General features: G+C 40.6%; 2 protein-coding genes across 11 annotated transcripts in view; one reads left to right on the forward strand and one right to left on the reverse strand.

The window, feature by feature from the left end:
• The first annotated feature begins 134 nt into the window (after positions 1-134).
• Positions 135-13,290, forward strand: PARP2 (poly(ADP-ribose) polymerase 2). Of its 2 annotated transcripts, XM_022587575.3 has the most exons (16): positions 135-215; positions 1,178-1,312; positions 1,644-1,714; positions 2,315-2,365; positions 7,639-7,735; positions 8,152-8,227; positions 8,841-8,943; positions 9,552-9,714; positions 9,972-10,110; positions 11,162-11,225; positions 11,307-11,441; positions 11,701-11,828; positions 11,994-12,093; positions 12,439-12,537; positions 12,778-12,902; positions 13,023-13,290. In XM_022587575.3, the coding sequence occupies exons 1-16, from the start codon at positions 170-172 to the stop codon at positions 13,180-13,182; spliced, it is 1,692 nt and encodes a 563-aa protein (XP_022443283.1). In that variant the 5' UTR covers positions 135-169; the 3' UTR covers positions 13,183-13,290. The 2 variants fall into 2 exon arrangements, with proteins under 2 accessions (XP_022443283.1, XP_089763545.1); XM_089907419.1 differs by lacking the exons at positions 135-215; positions 1,644-1,714 and having other exon boundaries at positions 1,168-1,312.
• Positions 13,291-17,141: 3,851 nt separating this feature from the next.
• TEP1 (telomerase associated protein 1) overlaps positions 17,142-22,786 on the reverse strand; it is a 45,147-nt gene continuing 39,502 nt past the window's right edge. For 4 of the 9 annotated variants that reach the window (XM_089907411.1, XM_089907410.1, XM_089907408.1 and 1 more), the window contains 3 exons: positions 22,565-22,770; positions 22,331-22,435; positions 17,142-22,085 (listed from right to left, as the gene is read on the reverse strand). In XM_089907411.1, the coding sequence (XP_089763537.1) occupies positions 21,963-22,085; positions 22,331-22,435; positions 22,565-22,770 (434 nt within the window). In that variant the 3' untranslated portion in view covers positions 17,142-21,962. Of the gene's footprint in view, positions 22,086-22,330; positions 22,436-22,564; positions 22,771-22,786 lie in introns of those variants that run through there. The other 5 variants (XR_016392144.1, XR_016392141.1, XR_016392142.1 and 2 more) reach the window with 5 other exon arrangements.

The following is a 22,786-nucleotide window of genomic DNA, read 5'->3' on the forward strand; positions in this document are numbered from 1 at the left end:
CATTTGTCGGTTATGGTGACTTCCCGTAACACATTGCGACATGCAAATACTGCGGAGCGTTCCTCCCCTGGCAACTCCTCGCTGGGACGCACGCGCACTACGTGCTCCCGCCTTTTGACTGCGCCGGCGATACTTGGGAGAGGGTTGATGACGTCAGCGTTCTGGCTCCATGGCAGCTCGGCGGCGGCGGGGGACAGGCGGCAGCTGGGCGCGAGGTTTGGAGTGCATTGTGGGGGGCAGAAGGCTGGGGGGCGGGAAGTCAGAAAAGGAACGGTGCCCTCTGCTATAGCCCTTCCTACTTCCATCGCCGCCTGAACCAGCACTTGTCTTGGTACCGAACTTTGAAATTTTCTGTTCTCAAGAGCTTTTGGGATTACAGAACTGTGTATAACAGCTTGTTGACCTGTAACAACTAACTTAGTGCCAGCACTATCTTAAATACCTAATGTCATCCAGTTAAAAAAAATTAATTGTAAGGTGCATCATTCTTTTATGTACCACTAAGCAAGGAGAAACGCTTCCAATTAAAACATGATTCACTACTTATAAGTCATCCGCGGTAAAATGCATCCCAGTTTCGGAGATAATAAAATGCAACTCTTAGAACTGACTTATGATGAGATATCATACTCTGTGTATTGTGTTCTTACGTGCATAGGTCCACCCCACAAATTCGGTACTGTGTTGTCTTCCTCTGGATTTATCAGTTGGGGCAACTGAGGTACTAAGAGATGAAATAACTTCTACGCGATTAAACAGCTGAAAGAGACAGGGCTGGGCTCTAAGTTAGGCACAGACTCCAGAGCACTCTAGTAACCATTATCTCATACCACCTTAGGTAGTTTGACAATAGATATTTGGGTGGTACTGGGGCACAAGTAAACGGAAGAGATAAGCAGGCTATGAGACTCATGCCTCAGGCCATGAGCTCACAAGGACCTCAGGGCTCCATTTTGCTTTGTTTAGTTTTATGTGGCTAGAATAGCAATTCAGGAACTCACACTGTTTTCAAGAACAGTGGTGTGGCAGTTATTATTTCTTTGTAAATTTACAAAACCACCTCAATCTATTTCTTTAAAAAGATGTTTTTTCAAAGTAGCATCATATTCAGTGTGTACTCATTCTTTCTTTTGCTTCTTTGCCCATGCTTTTGCCCATTCTGTATCACTGAATGAAGCTGAAAGAGTTAATAATGGCAAAACAGCTACAGAAGACCCTCCACCTGCAAAGAAAATTCGAAAATGCCAGAAGATGAAAAAGGAGCCTGTGGCTGGAGGAAAGGCTGATAATGACAGGACGGAAAACAAGCAAGGTCAGCTCTCGGACATACATAGGCCAGGGAGCACCTGGGCCAGCAAGGGGTCTCTGGGAGGGGTGAGGGTCGGGGGGTGGTATCTTGTTTTTTCAACTCTTATTTCTTCCTTTCTTGAAGATATAATTAACTTTCTATCTTTTGGGCATACCACAGGACTAAACTACTTTCTCAAAATCTTCAGTTTCCTGTATTTGAGATGAACTGAGACCTGGGCAGATCAGGAGTGCTTGGGAAGGGCAAAGTTAATTATGACAGGTTTCTGTCTAACCATGACAGATAATTTTGATTCCCATACAAGTAGATGTGGTACATATCTGTCTTTCCTCAGAGTCTGTAAAGACCTTGCTGTTAAAGGGCAAAGCTCCAGTGGACCCAGAGTGCACAGCCAAGGTGGGGAAGGTGAGAGACTCCCATTGATTTCTCAGGGAGCAGTTGTTCGTTTGTTACTGGGATTCCTGTCTGGAACATTGCTAGTATCCATTTTAGGAATGCTCTGCAAAATATTACTAGTGATTAACTCTCTCCAAGGCTGAGTGACGGCAGGGGTGGGGTTTGGGGGTAATCATCAGGGTGATTTTTGGCATGGTTAACTTCCGGAGTCGTCATCAGCTTTCCACACCTCATTCTCTTTCTCAGTTAGAAAATTGTATCATTATCAATGTTCTAATGAGAAACTGCCCTGGTATGTATTGCATGAGTTACTGATGAATGGGAAAAGGATTTGAAGAATACAGAAGAAAGGCTTCCTCTGGAACAGGTTTCCTTTAACTGAGTTAGACTGATCTGTATTTCTGTAATTACAAAAAGGCAACATGTTTTCATCATAGGAATGACAGTTTATGTGTAGAAGAACGTATTTTTGCATTTCTTTCCCTGGAAGATGCATGTTGGTAGAGTGGGAGAATACTACCTCGAGGCATTAAGAAAATTTAGAGCCTCGCTTAGGATCTCATCAGGGCTGTGACTGTACAAATGTCACTTTTTTCCTTTTCTCTCTAGGCCCATGTATACTGTGAAGGAAATGATGTCTATGATGTCATGCTAAATCAGGTAAGGGAAGAAACTATTTTATTTATGGGAATTTCTTCTTGATAATTATTGTTGACAGTGTCCCAGTGCCCAAATCTTTAATTCTGAAGTCCCTTATATTAGCCCCTAGGGGTTCATACTCCCAGCTACTCAGCCCTAGTGCACTCTACCTGATTGATAGTGGAGTCCTCTATGAAAAGCAGATCTTTTAGCAGATTTTATGTCTTTTATTGAACCTATGAGCCCTCTGTTCATATCATTTTGCACATTTTCTGATAGGTTGTTGGTCTTTTTTCTTATGGGCTTTGAGGAACTTTATATAATGTGGAGGATAGTCCTTTGTCTATAATATAAATTGCTTATATATTTTCCAAATTTGTCATTTGCCTTTTGATTTTCCTTATGGTATACTTTTTGCCCTTACTGAAGTTTTACATTTTTATGTAGTTAAATTTATTTATTTTTTTAAATTTACTTTTTATTGAGGTAACATTGGTTTATAACATTATATAAATTTCACATGTACAACATTAGATTTCTACTTCTATAAGCACTACAGGGTGCTCACCATCGAAAATTTAGTTCCCATTTGTCACCATACAGTTCTCTATGCTCATCAGAGATATGGGCCTCTAATTTTCTTTTTTGTGTTGTCCTTGTCTGGTTTTGGTATCAGGGTAATGTTTTGTTTTGGGGGAGGTTTTTTAATTACTATTTCAGTCTCTTTACTAGGGTTTGGTCTATTCACATTTTCTATTTCTTTATGATTTAGTCTTGGAAGGTTGTATGATTCTAAGATTTGTCCATTTCTTCTAGGTTGTCCAGTTGTTGGCATATAGCTAGTCATAATATTCTTTTATAATCCTTTGTATTTCTGTGGTACTCATAGTTATTTCCCCTCTTTCGTTTCTGATTTTATTTATCAGAGCCTTATCTCTTTTTCTTTCTGAGTCTATCTAAAAGTTTGTCAATTTTGTTTATCTTTTGTTTATCTTTTCAAAGAACCAGCTGTTAGTTTCATTGATCTTTACTGTTGTCTTTTTAGTCTCTATTTCATTTATTCCTACTCTGATCTTTATTATTTCCTTCCTTCTGCTGACTTTGGGGCTTCATTTGCTCTCTTTCTGGTTCCCTTAGGTGTGAGGTTAGATTGTTTATTCAGGATTTTTCTTGTTTCTTGAGGTAGGCCTGTATTGCTTTCAATTTCCCTTTTAATACCACTTTTGTTGCATCCCATAGATTTTGGTATGTCTTATTTTCATTTCATCTTTAGTATTTTTAATTTCTCCTTCGATTTCTTTGCTGACCCAATAGTTGTTCAGTAGCATGTTGTTCAGTCTCCACATATTGGTGATTTTTCCAGCTTTCTTCTTGTAGTTGATTTCTACATTGTTGTAGTAGTTTCACGTGATCAGAAAAGATTTTTGATACGATTTCAGTCTTCTTATATTTATTGAGACCTGTTTTGTGCCTCAACATATCAATATGATCTATTTTTGAGAAAGTTCCTTGTGCACTTGAGAAGAATATGTATTCTGTTGCACTTAGATACAGTGTTCTGTACAAATCTATCTGGTCTAATGTTTCATTTAAGGCTGCTGTTCCCTTATTAACTTTCTATCTGGATGATCTATCCATTGATGTCATTTGGGTGTTAAAAGTCCCCAACTATTACTATGTTGCTGTCAGTTTCTTCCTTTAGGTCTGTTAATAATTGCTTTATATATTTTGGTGCTCCTGAATTAGGTGTACATATACTGAAAAACTTGTCTTCTTAATGAATTGTCCCCTTTGTCATTATGTAATGTCCATCTTTGTCTCTTGTTAACTTTTTTTCTTGATGTGTATTTTGCCTGATGTGAGTATTAATTATACCCGCTTTCTTTTGGCTGCCATTTGCTTGGAGTATCATCTTCCATCCCTTCACTTTGAGCCTGTTTGTCTTTAGTGCTGAGCTGAGTCTCCTGGAGGCAGCATATAGGTGGATCTTATTTTTTAATCCATCCAGCCACTCTGTGTCTTTTGTGGGGTTTTTTTGTTTGTTTGTTTTTTAATTTATTTATTTATTTTATTTTTTGGCCACATTGGGTCTTTGTTGCTGCGCGTGGGCTTTCTCTAGTTGCAGCGAGTGGGGGCTACTCTTTGTTGCGGTGTGCAGGCTTCTCATTGTGGTGGCTTCTCTTGTGGAGCATGGGCTCTAGGCATGTGGGCTTCAGTAGTTGTGGCATGCAGGCTCAGTAGTTGTGGCTCATGGGCTCTAGAGCGCAGGCTCAGTAGTTGTGGTGCACGGGCTTAATTGCTCTGCAGCATGTGGGATCTTCCCGGACCAGGGCTCAAACCCGTGTCCCCTGCAGGCAGATTCTTAACCACTGCGCCACCAGGGAAGCCCCACTCTGTGTCTTCTGATTGGTGAAGTCAATACATTTACATTTAGGATGATTATTGATAGATGAAGACTTAGTATTGCCATTTCATCTTTTGTTTTCTGGTTGTTCTATATCTCCATTGTTTCTTTTTCCTTGTGTTTCTGTTTGCCAGTTTGGTTTGGTGGTTTTCTATGATGTCTTTCTCAGTTTCCTTTTTTTTAATGTTTAGTGCCTCTGCTCTAGATTTATGCTCTGTGGTTATCATGAGGTTTGTATAAACGTCTCTTAGATAAAGTAGTCCTTTTTCCACTGATAGCATCTTCATTTGACTATATGGCTTCCATCCTCTTCCTCTTCCCCTTTTATGTATTTGTTGTCTCAAATTATCCCTTTTTATGTTGTAAATTTGTTACCAAATTGAAGTAGCTATAGTTGTTTTTTCTGCTTTTTTTCCCTTTAACCTTTATGCTGTTTAAACCTATTCTGATAGAGTTGCAATTTTCTGATTCTGTTTATCACCTTACTCAAAGTTTTGTGTACCTTTGTCTTTTTCTTTCAAGTACAAGAGCTCCTTTCAACATTTCTTGTAAAGTAGGTGTAGTGGTGATGAACTCTCACCTTTTGTTTGTTTGGGAAAGCCTTTTTTCTCCTTCATATCTGAATGATAACTTTGCTAGGTAGTGTATTCTTGGCTAACAGTTTTTATCTTTCAGTATTTTGAGAAAGTCATTCCACTCCTCTAGAGTTTCTTCTGAAAAATCTTCTGCTAGCCTAATGGGGATTCCTTTATAGGTGATCATACATTTTTCTCTGGCTGCCTTTAAAACTTTTCTTTTATCATCGACTTTTGACAGTCTTAATATAATGTGTTGTGGAGAAAACCTTTTTGTGTTGAGGGAATTAGATGCTCTCTTAGCTTCATGGAGTGGTCTATCAATTTTCTTGCCCAGGTTTGGGAAGTTCTCAGCTATTATTTCTTTCTGCTTGGTTCTTTTATAGTTTTAATCTCATCAGAAAAGTATTCCTTCTGTTCATTAATTTTATTCCTCAGCTCATTGAACTGCCTTTCTGAGTTTTCTTTTAGCTCATTGAGCTTCTTCATTGACAGTTATTTTGTATTCTCTATCGGTTAGATCACAATATTATATTCTGTGACTTTAAGTTTGGTTTCTGGAAAATTGTCATTTTCTTTTCATGATACACTGTAATTGTGGTTCTTCGTGGTGTTTGATGAGTTGTTCCTCTGCTAGTACGTCTGAAGTAGCAAACACCGCGCTCTTCTTTAGGTAAAGCTTTTTTTAAAATCTTGATTCTGAGCATTCAACAGGTTAGAAATTACAGGCCTTTCTTTTGTTTTCCAGTAGGTGGCGCTGTAACACAAGTTTTTGGTTTCTCATCGGACCTGCCTCTAGTTACATTTGATAGCACTTTCCACCCTCCACCACCTCTGTCAGAGATCGCCCGGTGCCCTCCTTATCACTGTTGTGCCTCCAAGGTCATTGGTGCTTTGCTGCTGCTGCTGTCACTGTGCCTCTGTGCCACTGTGGTCGCCAGTGCCTCTGAGTTGTCTGGTATTGTTGTGTTCAGCCGGGAGCTGCCACTGAGGGTGAAGGTGCAGGGGCCAGAGTCACGAGCCCTCCATGGCTCCCCTGTCACTGCTGCGCAGTTACCTGTGGCTGCCAGCACCACTGCAGCCAGGACACCAGAGTCCTGTGCACCACCTCACCTGCTGCTGCCAGGTTCTCTGGGAGCATGGAATCGCAGGCACCGCCTCCACTGTTGCCCTGGTTCCACCTCCTCTATGTGTCCCAGTCCACCCACCTTTAGATGTACAGATGTGTGGAATTCTCTGGCACCCTGGAGTGTAAGACAGAGGCACCTTTGTTGAGTTGTGGATTTTTTTACTGGTTGTAGATTGAAGGGGAGAGATGAAGGGAGCATCTTTTCTCCACCATGATGCTGATATCCAGTTTTCTTCTTTTTAATCTTTTTTCTCTTTGTTTATTTTTGTTGTTTTGTATAGGTACTACACATGCCTGGTTAATGTATTTCCTGAATATGTCTTCATATTTGAATTGATTGATCTATCATATGTACCTTTAACAGCTACCTAGTATTCTTTTATTACCACTTTTTTCAGTTAAAATATCATGAGCAGATAGAAAAGATCCTAAGGCCCCTTTTTGTTCTACCGTCTGCGACTTTATAATGTGAGCAGACAGGAGGTAGGGACAGGAAACACACTTAACAAAGAAGACTGCCTTGATGACCAGGGCTTGGCCTTACAGCACAAGCTGCTGTTCCTTATCATGGACTGCTCAGTCTCTTCACTCAGAGTAAGTTACTCACATGATACCGCTTTTTAGATACTAGTCACATTTTCTCTGAATGTCTCCAGCTCAGGTCACGTTACGTACGGGGCAGACGTGGCAGTGGTTTCTGCCTGTCCTCCCTCCCCTCCTAACATCCTGCTCTCAGCTCATTGTCAGATTGCTGCAGCTGACAAACCAGAGCTGTAAGTGGAACTATTGAAGAATAAGTTGTCTAAACAAACAAGCATAATAGTTACAGATCTTTGGGGCATCAAAATTGTTTTCACTTGGAAAATAATTATTGGGAATGGATTGGGAGCTGGAAAATACATATGGCCTCGGAAACATCTATGGAGGGAAGTGATGATATTTGAGGTTGGGTAGAGGTTTTAGGAAGCATCCAGCCTTTAATTCCTAGGAACTCAAAAAGTTTAATATAGAAACCCTTTTCCTCCTTTCTTATATCCTTATTCTTACATGAACCTGATTTTCTTGTCCCTTGCTGTCCTTTCCTCATGGCAATTACTGGTACCTCTGACCAAGGAAGAGTCATTAGTTTATGTAGCTTCCATTTGCAAACTTCTGTCCTTTTATGTTCATATTTCTATCATCGTAGACCAATCTCCAGTTCAACAACAACAAGTATTATCTGATCCAGCTGTTAGAAGATGATGCACAGAGGAACTTCAGTGTTTGGACGAGATGGGGCCGAGGTGATGACTTTTATTGTGGATTTTATGAATTCAGAAAGCCAAAAGCAACTGAGTAGCCAAAGGATCCTCTGGGTTTAAATTGGTGAAGTAGAGTTTCTATAACCTGTCAGAGGCTTAGGAATCAAACTGTGCTGTCTGAAATTGGGGAGTGGCCAGCATCCTCATTTGCAAGTTCCCATCGGAAAAACTACTAGCAGCCTGTTGAGGCCGAGAACTCTCCTGCAGCTGGGCTGCTAGTGCTATTCAGAGGCAACGGGATCAGTTCCCTAAGCCCTTTCACCTTTTCCTTCTTCCCTTCCTGCCCATTTGTCAGATGCTAAGTGGAGAAACCTTAGAGAGCTGGCTTGTTGCTATCAGAGAACTGTTCTTGGGTTGCGGGGCAGAGAACCATCTTACATGTGGCATTTACTTTGCAGTTGGAAAAATGGGACAGCACAGCCTGGCGGCTTGTTCTGGGGACCTCAACAAGGCCAAGGAAATCTTTCAAAAGAAGTGAGTGCTAAGAAATGAGTCCAAAAAAATATCCTTCTTCTTCTTGGATATCTCTTAAGAATTTTATAGTAAGTGTGATTTGGCCTAAATGATAATGTCTTTCCACTGTGACACTGTATGATCAGAACACCAGATTGCATCCTTAGTTAGTGATTAAATCACCTGGAACCGTGAAATTGACTAAAAAGAGAAGAAGCTAATATATTCAGCACAAGACCAACAATTTAGGAAATTTGGGGAAAATGAGATGAGACTATTCAGCTACAGTTTGAAAAATTATTTTACTATGATATGAAAAACTTTCTGGAGTCTCTGGGATTGTTTCTTTCAGAGAAAGGGATTGGATAGGGATCTTTTGTCTTAAATCTCAATGACTTTTGTGATGTTTGGGGCCTTTGGGAAGCTCAAGTGTCCTTTTTTCCCATTTTTTTGGTTCCCTTTGTCTCTAGAGCTTTTCTGTCCATTCAGGGTCCTAATTCAGAATCCAGATTTATGGAAAATTGATGTCGCAGGAAATAAAAAGTTTGAAGATGTTCTTAGGAAATAATTGTAAGCCCATCCCTAGTAGTAGACCCTTGTTTGTAAGATTTTCTCACCACCTTGAACTTTACAGATTCCTTGACAAAACAAAAAATAATTGGGAGGATCGTGAGAAGTTTGAGAAGGTGCCTGGAAAATATGATATGCTACAAATGGACTATACCACCAATACTCAGGTAAACTCTGACTACACGTTTAGGGAAGAACTGTTTCCTCTTAACCAGGGTGAAGTCTAGCAGAGTGACTTAGATGAGGTCCTAGTGTCTGTTATGTACTAAGCTTCTTATAAAATCTTAGGTCCTGTTTCCAGAAGTTTAATATTATGAATCAAGAGAGGAGTAATAAATAGTCAAACTGATAAAACTACATTTAAAGTTGCCTTCACTTCTAGTTATATACCACAGTTTAAAAAAAAAAATTTAATTTTGAATGCTGAGTTATAACCAGGATGCTAAAAGGATCTGTCCTGAAAACTGTCACATATCTGAAAAATGGAAAACCAGTCTTTTTAAGGTGAGAAGATTTGAGATACAATAGCTTCTTTACATACTTAATGACATCATATCTGGAGGGCCTTTTAGACTTACTCTGAGTGTTTAACTATGGGAAGCAGAAGTAGGACTAGAAGGTGGAAGTCACACTGAGTACAACTAGGTTAAAAATGGAATGGGCCTGTGTTCAAGCAGAGGCCGATGTTGACCTGGCAGGAATATTGTAGAGCCAGTCCTTGCAGGGAGTGTAAAATAGATCCTTTCAGATTTTATGACTTTTTTTTTTGCTGTAGAGTGAAGAGGAAACAAATAAAGGTGAATCTCTCAAATCCCGCTTGACACCAGAGTCACAGCTAGATCTTCGTGTACAGGAGCTGATAAAGTTGATCTGTAATGTCCAGGCCATGGAAGAGATGATGGTAGAAATGAAATATGATACCAAGAAAGCCCCACTTGGTAGGACTTCAGATTCAATCCTACATTCTCACTTCATATTCTAGTTCCTTTACCAGGATATTTTATCACCATCGTGACTTAAAGCTTGCTGATATTACTGAACAAAGAAAGACAGATTTGGGGTGAGAGGTTGCGTGGGGGGAGGAAGAACAATTTTGAAAGTTGAAAGGTGAGAGTCTTTGTTGGGCAGGGACACAAATACAGTTTACAGGCTTGGGACCCTAGTTGTGGAGTCTGATCTCTGGCTGGGTCTGCAGGGAAGCTGACAGTGGCACAAATCAAGGCAGGTTACCAGTCTCTTAAGAAGATTGAGGATTGTATTCGGGCTGGCCAGCATGGACGAGCTCTCATGGAAGCATGCAATGAATTCTACACCAGAATACCACATGACTTTGGGTAAGGCCTGTGCTGTTACTTCACTTTGGTCTTCTGCCCAGCCATATCCCCTACATCACTCAGCAGCAACTGTAATCTTCTAATTTTTCATTTCTAAGGAAATGATCATCTTGAATAACTGTAGAGCGAAAATGATTTATAGATAGCCTATTTAATCAGCTTATGAGTATGGGATGTGATCTCCTGGCCTGATTGATTACAACCATATTCTCTGACAAAGTGGAAGTTACTAACTCAAGAGAGAGTGGGGTCTAGCTATCCAACCAACATGTAAAACACCTTCAGGCATATCACCCTGTTTCCTATTCTTTAAGGTGACAGTAACACACTAACACCATTTCTGTGAACTCAAAGGATATTAAGTATATAAAATATATTTTATCTTTGTTGATTCTGCATTCTGGTGCTTCCTTTATTTTTATTCCTCTATTGCTTTATAGAAGCCTGTGACCTAGAAATAACCCCGAGTGGTCAATAGGTATATTTCTGCCTCTAGATAGGACTTCATCCAAACTATTCCTTATTGATGTCAATACATCTTATTTTTATTTTATTTTTTTAATTTTTTTTTTTTTTTTTTTTTCGGTACGCGGGCCTCTCACTGTTGTGGCCTCTCCCGTTGTGGAGCACAGGCTCCGGATGCGCAGGCTCAGCGGCCATGGCTCACGGGCCCAGCCGCTCCGCGGCAAGTGGGATCTTCCCAGACAGGAGCATGAACCCGCGTCCCCTGCATCGGCAGGCGGACTCTCAACCATTGCGCCACCAGGGAAGCCCCATCTTATTTTTAAAAAGTTCCCATAAAAAGGAATTTTAACCCTAGTTCCAAATGTCAAAATCTATATAGTTCGTTCATTTTATCCTACTCAGAGTATATGCATAATATCTCTTTATATATTTGGAAGTTAAAATCTCTTACAGATCTCTATCAAATGGAAAACCCCAGTTTCTTATACCTATTTTCTAAAGGACCTATCTTTAGTCTGTTATTTTTAGTCATGTGCCTTTTGGCCACACATCAGAGAACTAATTATTGGTTATATCTCTGTCCTAGACTCCGTACCCCTCCATTAATCCGGACAGAGAAAGAGCTGTCAGACAAAGTACAGCTACTAGAGGTGAGATATGTGTGCATTGGGAAGTATTACATCTCTTGCCCCAGGTTCCTCCCACACTGATTTTCTGTCTCATCTTGCCAGGCTTTGGGAGACATTGAAATTGCCATTAAACTGGTGAGGACAGAACTGCAAAGCCCAGAACACCCACTGGACCAACACTATAGAAAACTACATTGTGCTTTGCACCCTTTAGACCATGAGAGTTATGAGTTCAAAGTAAGAAAAATGATCATTTATTTTCATAACAAAATAAATGATCCACCCTTCCCCATCCCCCTGTTCTCTGACAACTTCTGGTTAAGAGAAAACTTCAGGGCAGAACTTCTATTTACTAGGAATTGGGAAGGTAGGGCTCTTTCTAGCTGCTCTTGTGAGACCATTTGGGCCAATTTATACCAGAAGCCCTGAGGTTCTTCAGCTCACCATGGTCTCTTATAGAGTCCACATCAGCCATTTCTTTCATTCTTCTTCACAGGTGATTTCCCAGTACCTACAGTCTACGCATGCTCCCACACACAGTGACTATACCATGACCTTGCTGGATGTTTTTGAAGTAGAGAAGGAGGGTGAGAAAGAAGCCTTCAGAGAGGACCTTCATAACAGGTCTCCATTTAGCTTTGGGTTTGGGAAGACATTCCCTTGCCTGAAGCGCAGTTATGGAACTTATAGAGAAGGATAGCAGAGACAGCTGTTGGTGTTTTTTTTATGCTTATGGCCTATGTTTTCAGGAGAGCAAGAGAGAGTACAATAATATTGGCTTTTCCTTAGGATGCTGCTATGGCATGGTTCCAGGCTGAGTAACTGGGTGGGAATCCTGAGCCACGGGCTTCGAATCGCCCCACCTGAGGCTCCCATCACAGGTTACATGGTGAGTAGAAATTGAACCCTGGAGGTAGGTACAAGGGAAAAGAATACAATTTTCTCAGTCCTTCCCTCCCCTCTTTCTTTTTTTTCCTAGATTAGGATTAGGTGGTGACCTGGCATTGACTATGACCTTCCTTTCTTAAATTCCTAAGGATATCCCTCCTTTCTCCCCAGAAAGCAGAGATTCATTGATGCTTCTGCCTTCTCTTGGAACAGAATTGTGAGGGGAAATGGAGAAGGGTCTATATTGTATTTAAGATAATAGAACACAGGGTCAGTGGTATGAGCCTCCCTTCTAACACAATGGGTTAGGCAGTTGACCTTGTTTTTTTTTATTTATATGTTTCAGTTTGGAAAAGGAATCTACTTTGCTGACATGTCTTCCAAGAGTGCCAATTACTGCTTTGCCACTCGCCTAAAGGATACTGGACTGCTGCTCCTATCAGAGGTAAGGCAGGAACACATCCATGATTTCTAGTTTATTATTAGTTCCTATTTTTCCAAAGAGAAAAGTTCAGCCACAGAACCAAGAGGTTTACTTGGGAGAACCTGAGAGGGAAGCCAAGTGCAATTTCCACTGCATTCGATTCTGCTGGAGTAGAAGAAAGTACTGATGTAGTTTTCTGTTTGGCTTTAGAGCCATTCATTTCAGTACGATGTGGTCATTTAAAGATCCTTTTCTTTGCAGGTAGCTCTAGGTCAGTGTAATGAGCTACTAGGGGCCAATCCAGAGGCAGAAGGATTACTTCAGGGCAAACACAGCACCAAGGGGCTAGGCAAGATGGCTCCCAGTCCTACGTGCGCCATCACCTTGTAAGTACTCAGAGCCTGGAGGGTCAGAAAACTCCTTTTGGCCAGATAAGACTCTCTGCTTTCTCTATTCAAACTTCTGAACCAGAGGCAGATGTTGACACACATTCTTCCATTTGGCAGGAATGGGAGTACAGTGCCCTTAGGACCAGCAAGTGACACAGGAGTCCTGAATCCAGAGGGTTATACCCTCAACTACAACGAATTTATTGTCTATAACCCCAACCAGGTCCATATGCGATACCTTCTAAAGGTTCGATTTAATTTCCTGCAGCTGTGGTGAATGTTGATATTAAACAAACCAGAGAAAATATGATCTTCAAGCAAGAAAACAGGCAACGTTGTACTTTCGATTTTCTCATATTTTCTGTAATAAAGAGTACAAATCTTCCACTGGCTTCTTCGGGCTTTACTTCTGCAAGCACATATTTCTTCTGATGTTAGTGTATCTTTATTTCCAGGACAGAAAATACAGCTTCTCTGCATATGCCACAGCTAGCTGCAGGTTACTCTGGATCCTGTTCTGTTCTTTCACAGCAGAATAGCCTCTGTGCATTGAGGGAGACTAATGGAGGTTAATGTTTTTCTCCATTTAATACAGTTTTTCTGCAAACTGGAGTTTGCTGGGTAGTATTATAGGAAGGGTAGAGGCAGCAAAGACTGAATTGTTTCCCATATAAATCTTCTCACTTGCCTTTTTCCCCTGTTTACCACCTGCAGACCAGGCCTCCCACCACTTAGCATCCTAGGTCTCAGCAGATGTCCACAATTTTGGGTAGCACTTGGAGGACTGTCACTAAGCCTAAATATATCTCAGGGAGGAAGGGAGAGAAGGAGAATGATTTAATGTGCCCCACTCCATCTAAGAAGTACTAAAGTCTAAAACAGATCCAGAGACTTCTTGACTATTTGTAAACACATGCAACACAGATAAACACACACATACAACATACTTCCTTAGTAACAATGAAGGTTATTTAAATGAAGACAATGGTTTGTAACTTTTTAGAGACCAGATTACCAATATCTATCAAAAATTTTAAATGTACACACCCTTTGACCTAAAAATTACAGATGTACATGTTTACATAGATGATGTCACTGCAGAATTGTCATATGCAAAAAAACCCATAAATAAGGAACTAGTTAAATATATTCTCTCATTGAAATAGTATGCTGCTGTTAAAACTAGACTATACACTTCAAAAAAATGTAAGAGAAGGGAATACTTCCCAACTCATTTATAAGGCAGTATAAAACTAAACCCAGATAAAGATATCACAAGAAAATTATAGACCAGTATCCTGTAAGAATGTAGATACAGGTGCAGTGGTTAATAATCCACCTGCCAATGCAGGAGTCACAGGTTTAAGCCCTGGTCCAGGAAGATCCCATACACTGCAGGGCAACTAAGCCCGTGAGCCACAACTGCTGAGCCCGTGTGCCGCAACTACTGAAGCCCATGCGCCTAGAGCCCATGCTTCGCAACAAGAAGCCACTGCCATGAGAAGCCTGCACACTACAATGAAGAGCAGCCCCTGCTCGCCACAACTAGAGAAAGCCCGTGTGCAGCAATGAAGGCCCAACACAGCCAAAAATAAATACATTTATTAAAAAAAAAAAAAAGAATGTAGATACAGGGACTTCCCCGGTGATGGGAGTAGTCAAGAATCCACCTTCCAATGCAGGGGACATGGGTTCGATCCCTGGGTGAGGAACTAAGATCCCGCATGCTGCGGGGCAACTAAACCTGCGTGCCACAACTAGAGAGCCTGAACGCCGCAACTACTGAGCCCATGCACTCTGGAGCTCGTGCGCCACAACTAGAGAAGCCCGCATGCTGCAACTAGAGAGAGAAGCCCACAATGAAGAGCCCACATGCTGCAATGAAGACCCAGCTCAGCAAAAAAAAAGAATGTAGATACAAAAATAAAATACTATCAAGCCTAAACCAGCAAACCATAAAAAAGGATTATACAGCATGACCAAATGAGATTTATTGCAGAAATGCAAGGTTGGTTCAACATACGAAAATCAACCAAAATTGATGGTTGTGACTTTTGCCAAATGTAGGGCAAAAGTCACATGACCATCTCATTAGATGCAGAAAAAGCAATTGGCAAAATTCAACACCCTTTCACGATAAACATTCAACAAACTAAGAATGGAAAGGACCTTCTTCAACCTAATAAAGGATGTCTATGAAAAACCGCAAAAAGACTGAAAGTTTTTCCCCAAAGATCAGGAACAAGACCAGGATATCTGCTCTCACCACTTCCATTCAGCATTGTACTGGATTCTGGGCACAGTAATTAGATAAGGAATAGAGCGGAAAAGGCATCCATATTGAAAAGGAAGAGGAAAAACTATATTGGCAGATTACATGATCTAAGATATATATAGATTAGATTACATGATGTAATATATATATAGATTAGATTACATGATGTAATATATATATATTAGATTACATGATCTAATACATACATATTAGATTACATGATCTAATATATATATAAAGCCCTAAACAATACATACAAAAGGAAATTAGAATAAGTTCAACAAGGTTGTGGGATACAAGATCAATATACAAAAATCAGTTGTATTTCTATACACTAGCAATGAATAGTCTGAAAAGGAAATTAAAATCCCTTTATAATAGCATCAAAAAAAATTAGGAGTAGATTTAAATCACAAAACTTGTACACTGAAAATGACAATACATTATTGAAAGAAATTTAAGAAGACCCAAATAGGTGGAAGTACACTGTGTTCATGGATTGGAAAATTTAATATATCTAAGATGGCAATACTCCCCAAAGTGATCTACAGATTCAGCGCAATTCTGGTCAAAATTCCAACAGCCTTTTTGCTCAAGTGAACAAGACAAACCTAAAATTCATATGAGATTGCAAAGTGATCTTGAATAGCCAAAACAATCTTGAAAAAGTTGGAGGACTCACACTTTCTGATTTCAAAACTTACTACAAAGCTGTAGTAATCAAGAAAGTGTGGTACTGGCATAAAGATGATATATAGATCAATAAAATTGGAGAGTTGTGAAATAAATACATGTATCTATGGTCAACTGATTTTCAACGAGGATGCCAGGACTACTAAAAGGGGGAAAGAATAGTTTTTTCAATAAATGGTGTCAAGACAACTTGGATATCCACATGCAAAGTAATCAATTTGGAATACTACCTCACACTATATGCAAAAATTAACTCAAAGTGTGTCAAAGACTTAAATGTAAGAGCTAGAACTATAAAACTTTTAGAAAACACAGATGGAAATCTTGTGACCTTGGATTAGGCAATAGTTTCTGAGCTATGACACCAACAGCACAATCAACCAAAGAAAATAATAGTGTTCATCAAAATTTGAAACTTTTGTTAATCAAAGGACACTATCGGGACTTCCCTGGTGGTCCAGTGGTAAAGAATCCACCTTCCAATGCAGGGGACACGGGTTCGAGCCTTGGTCGGGGAACTAAGATCCCACGGGCTGCAGGGCAACTAAGCCCGCGTGCCACAACTACTGAGCCCATGCTCCTCAACTGGAGAGCCCACGTGCTGCAAACTACAGAGCCCACGCACTCTGGAACCAGTGTGCCACAACTAGAGAGAGAAAACCTGCACACCACAACTAGAGAGAAGCCCGTGCGCTGAAACAAAGAGGCCACATGATGCAACAAAATACTCCACGTGCCACAACGAAGACCCAATGCAGCCAAAAAAATAATTAATTAATTATAAATAAACAGATCTATTAGGGGAAGAAAAAAAAAGGACACTATCAAGAAAGTGAAAAGACAACCTATAGAATGGGAGAAAATATTTGCAAATCATAACATGATGAGGATCCAGTATCCAGAATATATAAAGAACTCTTACAATTCAACAATAAAAAGATAAATAGGGGCTTCCCTGATGGCGCAGTGGTTAAGAATCCACCTGCCAATGCACGGGACATGGGTTTGAGCCCCGGTCCGGGAAGATCCCACATGCCGCGGAGCAACTAAGCCTGTGCGCCACAAGTACTGAGCCTGCACTCTAGAGCCCACGAGCCACAACTACTGAGCCAATGTACCACAACTACTGAAGCCCGTGTGCCTAGAGCCCGTGCTCCGCAACGAGAAGCCACCACAATGAGAAGCCCGTGTACTGCAACGAAGAGTAGCCCCCGCTCGCTACAACTAGAGAAAGCCCACGCGCAGCAACAAAGACCCAACGCAGCCAAAAAAATAAATAAATAATAAATTTATTTACAAAAAGATAAATAAGCCAGTTAAAAACCAACCAAAGAATCTGAATAGAAATTTCTCCAAAGAAATACAAATGTCCAATAATAAGCACATGAAAAGATGTTCAACATCATTAAATATTAAAGAAACAAATCAAAATCACAAGATACCACTTGACAAACACTAGCAGGGCTGCAATTAAAAAGACCAAAAATAACAAGTAGTGGTGAAAATGTGGACGAATTAGAAACCTCTCATGTTACTGGTGAGAATGTAAAATGGCTCAGCTTCTTTGGAGAATACTTTGGCAGTTCCTCAAATAGTTAAAACATATAGTTACCGTGAGACCTACTAATCCTGATCTTAGGTATGTAAAGAGAATTGAAAAGAAATGTTTACACAAAAACTTGTACGTTGACTGTTGATAGCAACATAATAATAGCCAAAAAGTGGAAACAACCAGAATTTCTATCAATTGATGAATGGATGAACACAATATGGTGTATCTATACAATGGAATATTATTGTATTATTTATTGTTATATTGTATTATTATAAAATGGAATAAAGTATTGATACATGCTACAAAATGGATAAACCTTGAAAACATGCTAAGTGAAAGCCACACAAAAGGCCACATATTGTATGATTCCATTTATATAAAATGTCTTGAATAGGCAAATCCATAGAGATGAAAAGTAGATTAGCAATTGCCAGTGGCTGGAGGAAGGGGTGAGAGGGGGGTGATTCGGTACAATGTTTCTTTGGAGGTAATAAAAATGTTCTGGAATTAACAGTGATAGTTGCAGTGTTGGAATATACTAAAAACCACTGAATTATAGGGTGAAAAACAGGACTCCCCTAACACCACTAGTCCAGTGCTTAAGGCTCCGGGGAAGGGGGAACGGGTTTGATCCCTGGTCAGGGAACTAAGATCCCGCATGCTGTGCAGTGTAGCCAGAAAAAAAAAAAAAAAAAAGGTGAAAATGAATTATATCTCAATTAAAAATGCTATACTGAATTTTTGTGATATATATTTTTCCTTTATAAATAGTGGCCAAAAAAGTTGCATTGAAATATACATACTATGAAGTTTAAGTAATAAAATGCAACAGGCTCCCAAACAGTAAAATAGATATTCATGAGTCCATACTGATATGTGAATGACTCAATATATAAATAAGTGGGGAAGAGGGGATAAACATTCCCTTTAGAATTTCAATTAATATAGAAGGGCTGAGGGAAATAGAAAATCATCATTAGAAAATCACAGTCATAATTGCTCAGGCAAGATTGATGCATGAATATTAAAAAGTCAGTGAAAATAGAATATTTGCATAGTCTAAAAAAACTTACCTCTAAGTTTATTGATTTTGTGGTGATTACCACAAATTCTTTGCTATATCTCCCTCTTAGAGGCTTAATCCCCTTCCCCTTGAGTGTGAGCTAGACTTAATGACTTGCTTCTAACAAACAATATGGAGAAGGTACAGTAAGAAAAACCTGGCAAACATCGCGTCAACCTTACAAGTGATCAAGGTTAACACCACTAGTAATAAGTCATGTTGATATCATTGCTTTTGATATGATGTAACAAGAAGGGCACATCATCTCTTGTATTCTTCCTTTAAATTTATAATTTCAGTCTGTTCATGAGAAGACAGCAGACAAAGCCAAACTGAGGGATATTCTACAAAACACCTGACCAGAAATCTCCAAGAATGTCAAGACTATGGAAAGTCTGAGACAGGGTCACAGTTGAAGGATTAAGGTGTCATAATGACTAAATGCAATGTGGTATTCTGGATTGAACCTGGAACAAAATGAAGATATTAGTGGAAAAACTGAGGAAATCGAATCACATATGTAGTTAATAATATTGTATCAATGTTAATTTTTTGGTTATGTAAAATGTTAACACTAGAGGAAGCTGGGTGAAGAAGGGTATGTGGGAATATTCTGTGTAAATCTTAACTGATCTTTTTAAAAAAAGGACTAAGAGCCATTCTACTGGAAAAGCATCAACACAGGTTCTTTGAGGGTATAACTGTGTATCTGGTTCCTAGTTCTTCCAGATACATGGTAGGATGACACTTCCCTCCGCTTTGACAATAGGCAGAGCCGTGTGACTTGCTTTGCTCACATATATAAAATATGAGTGGAAGTAATGTGTTTTATTTCCAGGTAGATTTACAGCCAACAAGTGGGGTTTTTTTCTTTTTTAAAAATTCTATCAGTTCCCCATATATATATTTTTTAAATGAAAAATTGAGTCCAGATTTCATCTGATTAAATATATACCAATAACCAAGACATTTTTGAGAAAGAATAACAAGGTGATACTTGCACTAGTGGATAAGGAAAAGAACAGTCAAGCACTTCCTGAACATTTACCATGTAAGTGTCAACTACTGTTCTAAGTGTTTCACATGTTTTAACTCATTTAATCCTCACAACATCCCTAAAAAATAGGCAATATTATTATGCCTATTTTACAGATGGGGAAAGGGAAGCAGTCTTGTTAAAACAAATTTCTGACCTGTCATGGAACAATACTTTCGTAAAATATAATAAAAATGAAGTACCAGGAAAATGAACCATCAAGAATTTGTGGAACAGCACTGGTCCACAAACCAAACTTTGTTTTTGTGTCGTGGCCTCTCCCGTTGCGGAGCACAGGCTCTGGACGCGCAGGCTCAGCGGCCATGGCTCACGGGCCCAGCCGCTCCGCGGCATGTGGGATCTTCCCAGAGCGGGGCACGAACCCGCGTCCCCTGCATCAGCAGGCGGACTCTCAACCACTGCGCCACCAGGGAAGCCCACAAACCAAGCTTTGAATAGATATGTTCTAGATTTCAAAAACAAATTGTGGTGAGACTTCCCCAATGGCCGAGTGGTTAGGATTCTGGGCTCTCACTGCTGTGGCCCAGGTTCATTCCCTGGTCAGGGAACTGAGGTCCTGCAAGCCGCAGGGCATGGCCAAAACAAACAAACAAAAAAACCCAAACTGCACAGATGTGTAAAAACAGATGTTAAAAACTGACACATGAAAAAGGTGCTTCTGTGGGTTGAAGAAGACTGTTCCAATGTCCTATGATCCTATAATCCAGTGACTATAATTGAACTCATCCAGGCACTGGGAGACACTGAAATTGTTTAATGATAAGAACTCAGAAAATATTTAACGTAAAACCTAAACTGATTTTCCCTTCAACTCCCTTGGGGACATATTTACTGTTACCTAGAACCTGTTCTTCACTCATAGCAATTATATCTCCAAGATAAGAAAGATCACACCCTTCAGGTGGACCTGGTAAACAGAGCTGAGTCTACTGAGCAAGGTATGCTTTACTTTCTCCAGCCCCACTCCTCCTTCCTCAGCTGGGGTGCCTTTGTAGAATTTTTAGAGCATGGAAGACAGACATCTAGGGCTTCCTCCTTCCTTGGCCCATGCTTTCAGGGGAACAAAAGGCAAAAGATTGAAACCAGTGACTTCCAGGATGATGCTGTGCCATGGTTCTCTGTAGCATTTCTGGGTAGTAGTATGAATCATAAGTTTCAAATTACCTTAACTTGGACTTCTAGTCACAAGGTTCATGTAGAGCAGGTAGTCTAGAAGGTATATTTAGAGCCCTGCATGAGGCATGGGAGAAAAGATAGAAGCATGACCTACGATTAAAACTTATCAGCTGATGGCATTCCTTATGTCTTTATCCTCAGGCTGAGAGAGAATATGAGGCATTGGTAGAAATAAGATAAAGTCCTTCAGGTGATTTCTCCACATAAAATCTGGAATCAGGGCAAAGTAAGAATGAAACTGAGTACCCCTCAACTCCCTAAATCCAGAAAACTCTAGACCAGAGTGCAGTGATATGTCTCTGAGAGAACCCTACCAACCCAGGATAAAATCCTGTAATAGCTCTGGCTTATCATACACAAGTCCTTGACTTCTTGGACACCGAAGACCCTTAACCCTTCCTTAACCCTTAGAAAGAAAGGGCCTCAGGGAACTTCCTCTCCCATAAAACAGACTTATAGGAAAATAAGAGGGTCACAGTTTACTTAAGAGGGTCACAGTCCACAGCAAGTCCATGTGTAGGCATTGTTCCACCTTTCAACTCATTTTATCTTTATGAACTTCAATTTGAGAGAGATACCCTTTTGTGATCTCCTCCAAGAATGCAAATTACTATACTGACTAATGCTTCCAAGTCAAGTGGCTGCCGCTTGCCCTGTCAGAGGCTGTGAAAGCCAGAAGACACGTTCTGCTCTCAGAGCCCTGGCTTCTCACCTCTCACCTGGGCAGTTGGCTCTGAGTAGATGGGGCTGCTTCTGTGACAGGAACCTAGCGTTGTCCTGGTTCTATCCCAGTTCTTTCCAAATACCCTGAACCAGGGCCCAAGTGACTCATTCTTCCTTCTCTTCCTCTTCCTTGAACAAGTGAGAGGTCTTCAGATTTCTGTTCAAACTAAGTGCTGGTCAACATCACTTTCATTCCTCCTCCTGGTAGGAGTCATACCTTACGGTCCTGGGGCCAGAAAATGACACAAGAATTCTAAAGCATAATTTCAAAGAATACTAGAGATCTGGTTCACTTTCTTGCAGTTCTGGTAAGGATTAATGTTAAATCAGAAAAGAAACATAAGAACATTCATATTCTTCCCTCTTGGTCCAAATCCACATTAAGAACACAGGCAGGACTGCATGTGAGATTTTCCCACCTTTTATTTATATAATTGTATCAAGAACGTAGCCACCGGTGTCTTCAGGCTTTGCATCTCTAGCACAAGCGGTCTCTTTGCCCTGAGCAGTGATCTTCATTCCCAGGACAGAAAGTATACATTGCCCTGTGTGTCTCCCACTGCGAGCTGCAGGGCAGAGTTAGGACCCAGCCAAGGTTCCAGGCAGCTCACTGCCCCTTCACATCGGAACAGGCCCAGCTACAATGGGAACAAAAACGGGAGATGTGGGCTACAAGCCTAGGGCCTCCTTACTTATTTGTCTCACACCAATGACTTTTGTTTAGAAACAGGTTAGTTGCACATTACTGCAAGAAGGACAGAAGAACACAGTCTTGATCTTTTGCCCTTTCTTACCCCAAGTTTGCTCTATGACATCCCTTTAGCCCTCCTTACACACACACACACACACACACACACACACACACACACACACACACACTTACGAGCTGCATACTGGGTCTCTCCCACAGTTTAACATCTCTGTCCTTTGAAGCTGTCACCAGCAACTCAGGCAGCACGTGGAGGGCTGTGACAGAGCCTGTGTGAATCTTAGGGAGGGAGGGGAAGAGGTGTGGTGAGTTCTCAGTGGACCCTCCTCAGACAAGGAAGCAGAGAAGTCTGCTGGGTCAGACCTAGAGCCTCCTCCCCAACGTCTGTGACCTTTCCCTCAAACTCACCTTTCTACGCTGCCGTGTCTTTAGCTGTGGGACTGCTGGACAGGTATACGTGTCAGCACATACACACGCATCTGTCTCTGGAGTTCGGGTTTCAGGCATTTCTACTTTTTCCTGCCAGATATTATCTGTGGTCCATTCTCCTTCAACATTGCATCTAGCTAGGTTCCACAGCGTCCCATCAGAGCTGGCACACAAAAATGAGGACTCTGCCATTTCAAGGGC

Source organism: Delphinapterus leucas, chromosome 2 (assembly GCF_059928025.1).
Source record: "Delphinapterus leucas isolate spDelLeu-1000000601 "Yukka" chromosome 2, BTC_Dleu_Yukka2, whole genome shotgun sequence".
NCBI classification, from domain to species: Eukaryota; Metazoa; Chordata; class Mammalia; order Artiodactyla; family Monodontidae; genus Delphinapterus; species Delphinapterus leucas.